This window comes from Pogoniulus pusillus, chromosome 32 (assembly GCF_015220805.1).
Source record: "Pogoniulus pusillus isolate bPogPus1 chromosome 32, bPogPus1.pri, whole genome shotgun sequence".
NCBI lineage: Eukaryota > Metazoa > Chordata > Aves > Piciformes > Lybiidae > Pogoniulus > Pogoniulus pusillus.
The window spans coordinates 5663570-5675370 of record NC_087295.1 but is presented as its reverse complement, the minus strand read 5'-3'; the positions used below and the strand labels follow the sequence as shown (position 1 = coordinate 5675370).

General features: G+C 47.6%; 1 protein-coding gene across 5 annotated transcripts in view; it reads right to left on the bottom strand.

The window, feature by feature from the left end:
- Window positions 1–3134: 3134 nt before the first annotated feature.
- Window positions 3135–11801, bottom strand: part of PDE1C (phosphodiesterase 1C) — a 347029-nt gene continuing 338362 nt past the window's right edge. For 3 of the 5 annotated variants that reach the window (XM_064169719.1, XM_064169710.1, XM_064169711.1), the window contains one exon: window positions 10414–11141. In XM_064169719.1, coding sequence (XP_064025789.1) covers window positions 10957–11141 — 185 coding nt within the window. In that variant the 3' untranslated portion in view covers window positions 10414–10956. Of the gene's footprint in view, window positions 4469–10239; window positions 10306–10413; window positions 11142–11801 lie in introns of those variants that run through there. The other 2 variants (XM_064169720.1, XM_064169713.1) reach the window with 2 other exon arrangements.

Genomic DNA, 11801 nt, shown 5'->3' with positions numbered 1-11801 from the left:
GACACAGGCAGCTCCGAGAGGTTGTAGAGTCTTCATTCTGGGAGATTTCCAAAACCAAACTGTACATGGCTCTGAATAATCAACTCTATCAGATCCTATTTGGAGTGGAACAACTCCAGGGGTACCCTTCAGCCTCAGTAATACTGTGACTAGAGCTCAGACTCCACACTAAGGGAGCCACTTGAGGCACTTAGTGTCATGGTGTAGTTGATTGGATAGGGCTTGGTGATAGCTTGGACTAGATGATCTTGGAGGTCTCTTCCATCGTGATTGATTTTATGATTCGTTGCGAGATCAGGAGAAAAGTTTGGGGTAAAGGACAGATCCAAAAGGATAGAAAGGGATCAGCCACAAGGACTGATGCTGGCCTGAGAAAGAGAAGTAGACACCAGACCTCAGCAAGAAGGAGAAAATAGGTGGGGAAAAGAAAAACCACACAACCAGATTTGCTTTCTGAGCACAATTGTTTATTTCATGACTCAAAGAACTGGAAGGGCCCCTTTAAACTCCTAAGTCACAACTCCTCCTTGTCCTCCCTTGTCCCTTCCTCCCTTTCCTCTTCCATTTCGACTCCGGTTGTTGCAATTATCCTCAAGAACCTTGGGGCCAATATTCCTTTCCAGTTCATGTGTAGACAAAGAAATACACAAAACACAGAGAACAAATAGTTAGGAGTCTTTTTACCCCTCACTAGTTGTGGGTTTAAACATGAAGACTTTTTATTCAGACCAGTTCTTTTCTAAAGAAGACCAACACAGAAAAACTTGGAGTGCCTTGCAAAGTCACACGACCCTGCAAGAACACAGAGCTCGCTTTTGAGCCTCACACTTGGACAATTTCCCTTCAGTGTACACTAGATGTCAGAGTTGGACTGAGAGGATGAGTCCACCCTCTTCAGCACACAGCTCTGCATCGCTGCTGGATGCCACCATCATAAAGAGTTTCACTTAGGAATTGCTTTTTTGAAGCACCCAGTGTTGACAAAGGAGCAGTCTGCACAAAGATCCCCATGCCCCTGCTTTGCTGTGCTCCTGCACTTGCAGCCCAGAAAATCAACCAGAGCCTAGGCTGCAGCAGGAGAAATGTGTCCAGCAGGGCAAGGAAGGGGATTCTCCCCCTATACTCTGCTCTGCTGAGACCTCACCTGAAGTACTGAAGTCAGTTCTGGAGTCCTCATTACAAGAGGGATGTGGAAATGCCAGAGCATGTCCAGAGGGCTGCAGCAGCTCCACTATGAGGACAGACAGAAAGAGTTGGGGCTATTCAGACTTGAGAAGATGAGGCTCCAAGGTGACCTTCTTGTGGCCTTCCAGTATCTGAAAGGGGCCTACAAAAAGGCTGGAGAGGGACAATTTAGGTTCTCAGGTAGTGACAGGATGAGGGGTAATGGAGCAAAGCTGGAGGGGGGGAAATTCAGACTGGAGGTGATGAGGAAGTTGTTCAGCAGGAGAGTGGTGAGAGCCACTTTCCAACTCCCATGAGTATCTGCCAGCATTCTTCACCTTCCCCCGCTCCAAGGAGAACAAAAAAATCAAACCCCTCTAAACCACTTGGGTGAACTTTGAGACACTTTCTAGATCAGACTTTAGAGACATGGGAGAAAAGCAAGAGCAAAGAGAAGCTTGATGAGAGCTACATTCAATTGGTAGCAGTCATATACATTTATGTGTCACACACATCAGGTGAGACATTTCATTTCCCTGTCCCCTGACTACACAGCAGTAAATTCAAGGTGGCAACTTATCTCTGCTCCGTGACAAAAGGGTGTAGAGGAGCAAAGACAAAAATCATCCTGTGAGATGCTAGTGGCACACAAAAATACCCCAAACTGCAACAAACTATAATCATAATGAAAGGGGCAAAAAAGGTTCCCTTTTCAACTCCTGCAAGCGACCTATTGCTGCCCACTCCTCCAGAGAACAATCAGGTAGGACTCTGTTGAGTGAAGTAGTCCTACCAAAATTGTCCTACAGGGAAGGAAATGACACATACAGAAAATAAGGAGAGTGTAATTTTGCAAGTTTACACAGCTTATTCAGAGCATTCAAAAAACAAAACACAGTCCTGGGAGAATTCCTAGAGATAAATCACATCTCGACAGCAGGAAGCTTTAAAGTGCATTCCTCATGGCATTTGGTTTGTGCTGGTGCAGTTTGATGTCAGACACAGCTACAGACCTGTGGTGGAGAGCAGGATGGGAATTCACAGTGAGTGCCCTTCTAGAAGAATAGAAATAACAGAGCTAGTAGGCAGCAGGGAGACTTGTAACAGAGAGGGCTCAGCCTGGTCCTTACAGAAGAAATTTTGCCTCACAAAAATCTGAGACTTCCTTGTAGGAGCTAACAATGGTTTGCTTTTCTCCATTTTGGCAATGTCATGCTCCAAGAGTGGTCAAAGCTACTGAAACGCCATGGATTTATAGAAGATCACAACATATGATGGGTAAATAACTTGTAAACAGTGGGGGAAGGGAAAAAGAGAGAGGGGAGAGAGAGATTACATGCTTATCATTCATAGTAAAGGATGACTGTCCTCTGGTACTCAATGTGCCTGCCCAGACAATGTGATTTGGGAAATGTATTGCTGGAAGATGAAAATTAGCAGGGAACAGAACTGAATGATGTAAGGTGTGAAAAAAGGAAGAAGAGAGAGAGAGAGAGGAGAGAGAGAGAGAGGAGAGAGAGAGAGGAGAGAGAGAGAGGAGAGAGAGAGAGGAGAGAGAGAGAGGAGAGAGAGAGAGGAGAGAGAGAGAGGAGAGAGAGAGAGGAGAGAGAGTGAGGAGAGAGAGAGAGGAGAGAGAGAGAGGAGAGAGAGAGAGGAGAGAGAGAGAGGAGAGAGAGAGAGGAGAGAGAGAGAGGAGAGAGAGAGAGGAGAGAGAGAGAGGAGAGAGAGAGAGGAGAGAGAGAGAGGAGAGAGAGAGAGGAGAGAGAGAGAGGAGAGAGAGAGAGGAGAGAGAGAGGAGAGAGGAGAGAGAGAGGAGAGAGAGAGGAGAGAGGAGAGAGAGAGAGAAGAGAGAGAGAAGAGAGAGAGAAGAGAGAGAGAGAAGAGAGAGAGAGGAGAGAGAGAGAGAAGAGAGAGACAGAGAGAAAGAGGAGAGAGAAAGAGGAGAGAGAGAGAGAAAGAGGAGAGAGAGAGAAAGAGGAGAGAGAGAGAAAGAGGAGAGAGAGAGAAAGAGGAGAGAGAGAGGAGAAAGAGAGAGAGAGGAGAAAGAGAGAGAGAGGAGAAAGAAAAAAAAGAGAAAGAAGCAGAGAAGGAATTCAGGGAGGGAGGAAGAGAGGAAAGAAGGGAGGGAGGAAGGAAGGGGAGAAGTGAGGGAGGGAGGATGCAGGAGTGGGAAGGGAAGGAGGAGGAGAGGGAGGGAGGAAGTGCTAGTAGTAGCTTACCTCAGTGTAATTTGCAAAACTGCCAATCCAATGTTGCTAAGTGCAGAAGGCAGCACGCAGGGAGAGGCAGCCCAGCTCCATGTATGTGCCTGGGCTACAAATTAATTAGGATTTATTACAGATAATTGTAGAAAAGAAGAATTGAGGTGGTATGTAAATCACCAGAGGCCCAGAGAAAGAGGACAGAGATTTATTTCCCACCACTGCTGATGGTATAAAACCTGGGACAAGAGGAACTTTTTCAAAGAGGGGCATGTTGAGCTGTGACACACAGCTCCACTGGACACTGTGCACCAAAAGAGTGTACAGCATCAAATCCAACTATAGTAATGCCACAAAAGACCATCAGTGTTACCTAACACTCCTCATGTATGTGCAAGGAGCACCTTTAACCCTGTACTATGTCACCTTTTTCTGATGAATGAAGTGAGAGGACTCTTTGCACTCCAGCCTCCTACCTTGGTCCTCCTGCACATCTGTCACACTTTGCCAGGAGGATGTTCAGTCTCAGTGCAGCCAGGCAAAGAAAAACCTTCCTGTGCTGTGTGAAATAGGAGTGGTTGTCTTACCAGTGGCAGGGGAAAGGTCACATTGAGAACACCATAAAAAGCCCAAGGACCTAGGAGAACATTGGCTGCCTTAACCTGACAGGAAACAGCAACACACAAGCACTTGTTTGAAGGTAACAGTGCAATACTCTAGCACTCAGTGGCCTTACGCTGCAATAATAAGGTGGCTGTGGAGAACATCCTCACACAATGTCCATTCTGATTTTCAGCTAAATCATACACATGCTCTTATCTAGAACTGCAGCTGCTGTACAATGCACTATGGCCTGAGCAATGGTCACACAACGTCCTCCAGCTGCCCCTGAGGAGCCTCATTCCAGAAGATGCCTCTTTATGTCTTCTGCTATTTCCTGTTCCAGCTCTGGGAAATATGTTGGATCTTATTCATCCTTCCTCTCTGGTCAAGCAGCTTGTATCTCACTGAATCTTCCTCTGATTTCCTGTGTAAGGCTGGGAAATAGTCTCCTGAGCTGTGAATGGGCCTCCTGAGGTGCTGCAGCTGAGGTTTGATGGCTGCTGGTGACAAAGGAAGAACAATGATGGGTACCAGGCCTAGCATTCATTGGTTGCTGAACAAGAAATTAATTCCTCAGAAGTTGTGTCCAGCCCAATCCTGTGTCCAGCCCACCTGGCACAGCCTGTCTGTCAAAAGGGAGGTCTCTCAGCCTGTGAGTGAGGACTCTATAGGGTGAGTGGATAGAAAGAGAGAGCTAGGAAAGGCTCAGGGATAGGAGGGAAAAAAGCAAATAACCAAACCCAAACCAACCCCCCCCCCCCCCCCCCGAAAACATAAATAATTAATATAGATGTAAAGGTCCAGAATGAATTAATTCAAAATGAAATTGGGCAACTAAGCACTTTGGAACAGTTGATCTTGAAAACATGTCCTTATTCAGTCACCCCAGAAGGCCACAGCAACACAGGTGAATCCCAAGGAGCACTCTCAAGGTTAGGAAACAGCAGTTTAGGCAGGAGATGAAAGCACCCAAAGTTTAAATGAAGCAGCAGCTTTATACTCACCCATTTACATATGGACAGACAAACACCTCCCTGGTTTCAAAACACCATAGAATCACAGAAACATTCAGGTTGGAAGAGACCCTCAGGATCACCAAGTCCAACCAATCAGCCTACTGTACAAGGTTCACTCTAAACCCACCCAGTATTTCAAAGCTCATCCAGTGCCAACCCCCTGCCATAGGCAGGGACACCTCCCACTAGAACAGGTTGCTCAAGGCTTCATGCAACCTGGCCTTGAACACCTCCAGAGAGAGATCAGCCACAGCCTCCCTGGGCAACCTGTGCCAGTGTCTCACCACCCTCACTGTAAAGAACTTCTTCCTAACATCCAGTTTGAATCTCCTCTCTACCATTACTCCTTGTTCTGTCATTACAAGACCTTGTAAATAGTCCCTCCCTAGCCCTCCTGCAGGCCTCCTTCAGATACTGGAAGGCCACTGTAAGGTCTCTTCAAAGCCTTCTCTTCTTCAGGCTGAAGAGCCCCAACTGTCATAGCCTGTCCTCATATCAGAGGTGCTCCAACCCTCAAATCATCTTCATGGCCTCCCCTGGATTCACTGCAACAGTTCGATGTCCTTCTTGTGTTGGGGGCTCCAGAACTGTACACAATAACACTCTTAAGCTTAGTTATTATCTGCACAATGATCAATTAATAAATCAATCACTAGCACAAGCAGCACTCCAAAAGAAAAATCACTGTCCTCAGCATGAATCCTAAGAAGCAGGAAAGATTCCTCTGCATAAGCTAATACCAGATGCTAGAATGGTCACAGTCTCATCTTGAGCTCCTGTGATAGTTTGAGCCTACCTTGAATATTTTGGTAAGAATTAGATTAGGCTGTGAAAAGGAAACACTGGTGATGGCTACTGCACTCATAGGCTTGCTGAGATGTTTGAAAACAAGAACATGAATATAGATAAGGGAGTTGCTCTCCGGCTCTGCCTGCCTGCACTTCTCTCCCTAACCTGCTGTCTGTGTAACTAATCCTTCTGCTTCCTAACTCCCCTGGCTGATTCTCCAAACTCACCTTGAACATGAGGCAAAGTCTAGGCTAAGGTAGAGGGGTGGAAGGGTGGTTGGGAGCTTGTCCTGGGGACTCTGGTTTCTGAGAGGGCTGTTGTGTTTCTCTATTACTTTTTTGGTTACTTGTTTAACTTTTTAACTTGTCTATTTGTGTCTATAGCTGCATAGGTTGCAAACACCTGCCTGTATATTGTGCTAAGCTGCAAATATAAAGCTCTGTTCTAATTTCCAGCTCAGCTGAGTCTAGTCTGGGTGATTTCATAAGGGTGGGGAGGGGCAGGGAACACTCAAACCATCACAGCTCCTCAAGAGTCCTGCTCTAAAACATCCTGGGAAACAAAAAGCATCAACCTGAGGATTTCATAAACCTTAGAGAGCTGCATTCAGATTTCTGCAGAGTCACACTCTTCCCTGTTCTCAGCTAGGCTCAACTGACAGTCATTAAAAGCTTGAGAAACATCCAGATGAGTTACAGTTCTTTGAGGCACATTTACTCTGCAGATTAATTCCATTTGCTGTACTCAGCATGGATTGGGCCAAACTCTGATTGGATTTTCCATTGCTCAGCACGGGGGAATGTTTATTGTTAACTGGAATTTGGCTGGCATTGTTGCCAGCAGAGATGACTTGCCTCACAGGTTTAAGGAGGTTAACCCAGAGCACTGACAGTGCTGTTTATCGTCCTCGCACAGGAGTTGATAAAGTTGATATTTCTGGATGGCAGAGCCCAGAGAGTGGTGGTGAATGGTGCCACATCCAGTTGGCAGCTGTCACTAGTGGTGTTCCCCAAGGAGCAGTGCTGGGCCCAGGCCTGTTCAATATCTTTATTGATGATCTGGACGAGGGGATTGAGTCCAGCATCAGTAAGCTTGCAGATGACACCAAGCTAGGAGCAGGTGTTGATCTGTTGGAAGGTAGGAGAGCCCTGCAGAGGGACCTGGACAGGCTGGATGGGTGGGCAGAGGCCAATGGGATGAGATTTAACAAGGCCAAGTGCAGGGTTCTGCACTTTGGCCACAAAGAACCCCAAGCAGCACTACAGGCTGGGGACAGAGTGGCTGAGAGCAGCCAGGAGGAAAGGGACCTGGGGGTACTGATAGATAGTAAGCTGAAGATGAGGCAGCAGTGTGCCCAGGTGGCCAAGAGAGCCAATGGCATCCTGGCCTGTATCAGCAACAGTGTGGCCAGTAGGACAAGGGAGGAGATTCTGCCCCTGTGCTCAGCACTGCTCAGGCCACACCTTGAGTACTGTGTCCAGTTCTGGGCTCCTCAATTCAAGAAAGATGTTGAGGTGCTGGAAGGTGTCCAGAGAAGGGCAACAAAGCTGGTGAGGGGCCTGGAGCACAAACCCTATGAGGAGAGGCTGAGGGAGCTGGGCCTGTTTAGCCTGGAGAAGAGGAGGCTCAGGGGTGACCTCATTGCTGTCTACAACTACCTGAAGGGAGGATATAGCCGGGGGGGGGTTGGTCTCTTCTCCCAAGCAACCAGCAACAGAACAAGGGGACACAGTCTCAAGTTGTACCGGGGTAGGTCTAGGCTGGATGTTAAGAGGAAGTTCTTCACAGAGAGAGTGATTGGCATTGGAATGGGCTGCCCAGGGAGGTGGTGGAGTCACCGTCCCTGGAGGTCTTCAAGCAAAGCCTGGCTGAGGCACTTAGTGCCATGGTCTGGTTGACTGGCTAGGGCTGGGTGCTAGGTTGGACTGGATGATCTTGGAGGTCTCTTCCAACCTGGTTGATTCTATGATTCTATGATTTCTTCAGGCTTTAGTGATGGAGAAAAACTCTCTCAGGACTCTGTAGAGCTCTGTTCCCAGGTTTTTCACTGATTTCTTGCATTCTCTAGACTATTAGATTCACTCTAGCTTCTCCACAAGGAGTAATGGTAGAGGGGAGATTCAAACTGGATGTTAGGAAGTTATTTACAGTGAAATGGGAATGCCAATGAGAATACTTACAGGGACAGGGATTGGCACTCCTACAACATGGTTCAGGCAGGCACTAGAGACCCCAGGCTCTTTGTGGGAGATGGCGTGGGTGGGAGTCCTAAGGGCACCAGTTCCAACCACTGAGGTCTATGAGCACCTTCACAACCTTGGCAGGAGACTTGCAAATGCCTCCATCCCACTGCAAGAAAACTGCTGTCACTCTGGCTGTAGATTATACTCCTGGCTGCATCAATGTCATTGCTGTCTCCTCACCATGCACAGCATAGACTACTTGGCGAAATGTGTGATTCACCCTCTTTAGACTGAGAAAAGAGCAGCAATTCCTGGAGGCAACAGATGTGCCTGCAGCAGATGGGCTCCCTGAGTCACTGTGAGCTGTGGTTGAGCTGATGGAGGACTCTGGCTTCACCAGTGGTCAAGCCCAGGTGGGAGTACTGCCAGGCCCTCTGCTGCACACAACCTTCTTACCTCTTAACACCGCTCCAGCCTTGTGACCTTTTGGGCACCATTTCTCCTCACACACTTCACACTTTGAAGGCCCAGATTCAGAAGTTAGGGAGGAGGAGGAGGAGGAGCAACTTTTCCTTACAACAGAACTTTTTTTTTTCCCCTCCAAAAAGCAAAACCACCTCAAACTCTCTTCAAAGAGCAAAACCTCCAAATGCCACCTCCAGGAAAATCCTGAGTGGAAACATCCCAAGTAGCAGCCTCTCCTTTGACTGTAAAGATAAGAATTTAGGAGCTGCAGGCAGCCTATGAGAAAGAGGAACTAGATACTTATTGTCACTGCCAGTGGTGACAGGCTTCAGAAGTTAAGAGGATGTGTGTGTGGAGATGTGGGCCCAAGCCAAGCTCATGAAGTACAACAAGACCAAGTGCAAGGCCCTGCATCTGGGTCATGGCAACCCCAAGCACAAATCCAGGCTTGCCTAGCTTGAGAGCAGGCCTGGGGAGAGGGACTTTGGGGTGCTGGGAGACAAGAAGCTCAACATGAGCCATCAATGTGCACTTGCAGCCCAGAAAGCCAACCAGAGCCTGGGATGCATCAAAAGAAGTGTGGCCAGCAGGACAAGAGAGGTGATTCTCCCCCCTTATTCCACTCTTGTGAGATGCCACAGTACTGCACCCAGTTCTGGAGCCCCTATTACAAGAACAATCTGGACGTGCTGGAGCGTGTCCACAGAAGGGCCATGAGGGTGATCAGAGGGCTGGAGCACCTCTGCCTGTGAAGACAGACTGAGAGAGTTGGGTCTGGTCAGTTGGGAGAAGAGAGGATCCAAGGTGACCTTATGGTGGCCTTCCAGCATCTGAAGAGGAACTACAAACTAGCTGGGGAGGGACTTTTTAGGATGTCAGGTAGTGCAGTACTGTGCAGCAGAAAACACAAAGGATTTGTTTAAAAGTGTGGTAAAGACCATTAATGTAGAATGACACAATTGTCAGGGCTGGAATGGACCCCAAGCATCATCTAGTTCCAACCCCCCTGCCATGGGCAGGGACACCTTCCACTGGATCAGGTTGTCCAGAGTCAGATCCAGCTTGAGCTTAAAAACTTCCAGGGATGAGGCTTCCACCACCTCCCTGGGCAACCTGTTTCAGTGTCTCACCACCCTCATAGTGAAGAACTTCTTCCTAACATGTAATCTAAATCCATCCTACCCAGGCTTGGATCCATTCCCCCATGTCTTATCACTACCCAACATCCTAAAAAGTGCCTCGCCAGCTTTCTTGTAGTCCACTTCAGATATTGGAAAGCCACAATAAGTTCTCCTCAGAGTCTTCTCTTCTCCCAACTGAACAGCCCCAACTTTCTCAGTCTGTCTTCATAGCAGAGGTGCTCCAGCTCTCTGATCATCCTCATGGCTCTTCTCTGGACACACTCCAGCATGTGCAGATCTTTCTTGTAACAAGAGCTCCAGAACTGAATGCAGTACTCCAAGTGGTGTCTCACCAGAGTGGAGTAATGGAGAGAATCATCTCTCTTGACCTTCTGGCCACACTTTTCTTGATGCAGTCCAGGATACAGTTGGCTTTCTGGGCTGGAAGTGCACACTGGCAGCTCATATTAAAAATGAGAGAGTTCATTTGTTGAACCCCAGTGAATGCATTTCATTTTTTTTATGTGATGTGTAAAAGTTGTGCCATACCTGGAGAATAAGTTGCCTGTTTATGTCCATCTCCCACCAGTAGAATCATAGAATCAACCAGGTTGGAAGAGACCTCCAAGATCATCTAGCACCTCTATTCCTATAGCTGCACACAAAAGTACATTAGAGCAAGGAGGTATTGACTGACCTGGCAATGTGAGGTGGTTTGCAGAGGAAGCAGAGCCTGCTAAGTCAGCTGAACGTCGTGCTGGACCTTTAAAAAGAAAGAGTAGTTTCAGCAGAGGTGGATGAACAGTAGTCTCACCAGCCACAAAATGCTTTTTGCAGTGCTGCCACCACCATGAGGTGATTGTCATCTTCTAGCATTTATTATCCATGATTTTAGGTGAGGCTAATTGAGAAAGTAGCCTCACTTGTGAGGCTGTTTCTGTCTAAAGGAGTCAATATCAAACATCTCTCTCTTCTTTTTATCACTTACCAGGTTTGGGTGGAGAAACCCAAGTTGTTGATCCTGGAAGTTGTCCACTCTTAAGTTTTGGATCTATGAATGGTTGCCAGATCTCAGAGAGCTTTTCCTTCAGCTACCTCCCTGTTCTCACAGAACTGGCAGTTGCAAGGTTTATTGCCTGGCACGGCTCTGAAGGCAATTACACAGCACTTACCTTGCTTCTGTGGCGCTTCAGCAAGCAGCTGGCATCACTTTGGGAACAACCAGTTGGTAACGGCTCCAGACATTTCTGTCACTGGCAACATGTGCCAGGGAAAGGACTCTGATACTCTATTGGCAAGCAGAAGTGAGTCACCCAAATCATTAGATGTCTTTCCAAACCATCCTTCTCCCTTCTCGCTTATATGGCAGGCAGTGCTTTCGATCTGAAGATCACAGTTGGCTACATCAACTCCCTCAATATCTAAGAGGAACTGGCAGCTTGGCTTCATCTCTGCTTGCACTGGACTGGAGGTAGGCGCAGGCACAAACCAAGCCGGTCAGGCTGTACCAGGACAAGCAGGCACAGCGGTGAGCACGCTGCATGTTCTTCAGAAACCAGCACCAGCGAGCCCCCCAGAGAGGAAAGGAGTGAACTAAACCTGCAAAGTCAGGCAAAAGGCAAGGCACAAAAGCCTTTCATGCTTGTGTGGAACATCTCTGAACATAAAGGGCTTGGTCTCTGCCACTCTTCATCATCAGGTCGTTTCCTTTTTTTAAGGACAAGAGCAAAGAGAAAACCAGCAGAGGTACAGGAAAATTCTGGGCATTACTGATGTGGTGTGATGACTACTGCAGAGATGCCACCTGTGGAGTGAGACACTTTGGAGAAGGTGGTATACAAAGCTGTAGCTGAAATGCTGAGGCCAGAGTTCTGTGAGCAGTGCTGGAGCACAGAACAGCAGTGCTGCAGGACTGATGCTCACGCTTCAAGCGGCACAGAAAATAAACCAATTCCATGAGCAGGTGTTTCAGTGGGTGTGAGTGTGATGCACTGTTGTTGGCTAAGGTGCTGCTATGGGTTGTGGTTTCAGTCAACACAGGCAAGGAGAAAGATGAAGTTGTCATGTCTCATCTCCAAACAAGTAGAGATTTAACTTGGGGTCCTTAAATAAGCTATTTGAATTCTCTACCTCAGTTTCCCTCTCTTTAGAAATTAGGTAATGCCACTAACTGCTCCTCTCAGCGGCAAGCGGTCAGCAACAGCTGCTGCCAAACAATGTTCCTACCACACCAGAGTAAAACCAAAACCCAGGTGATTA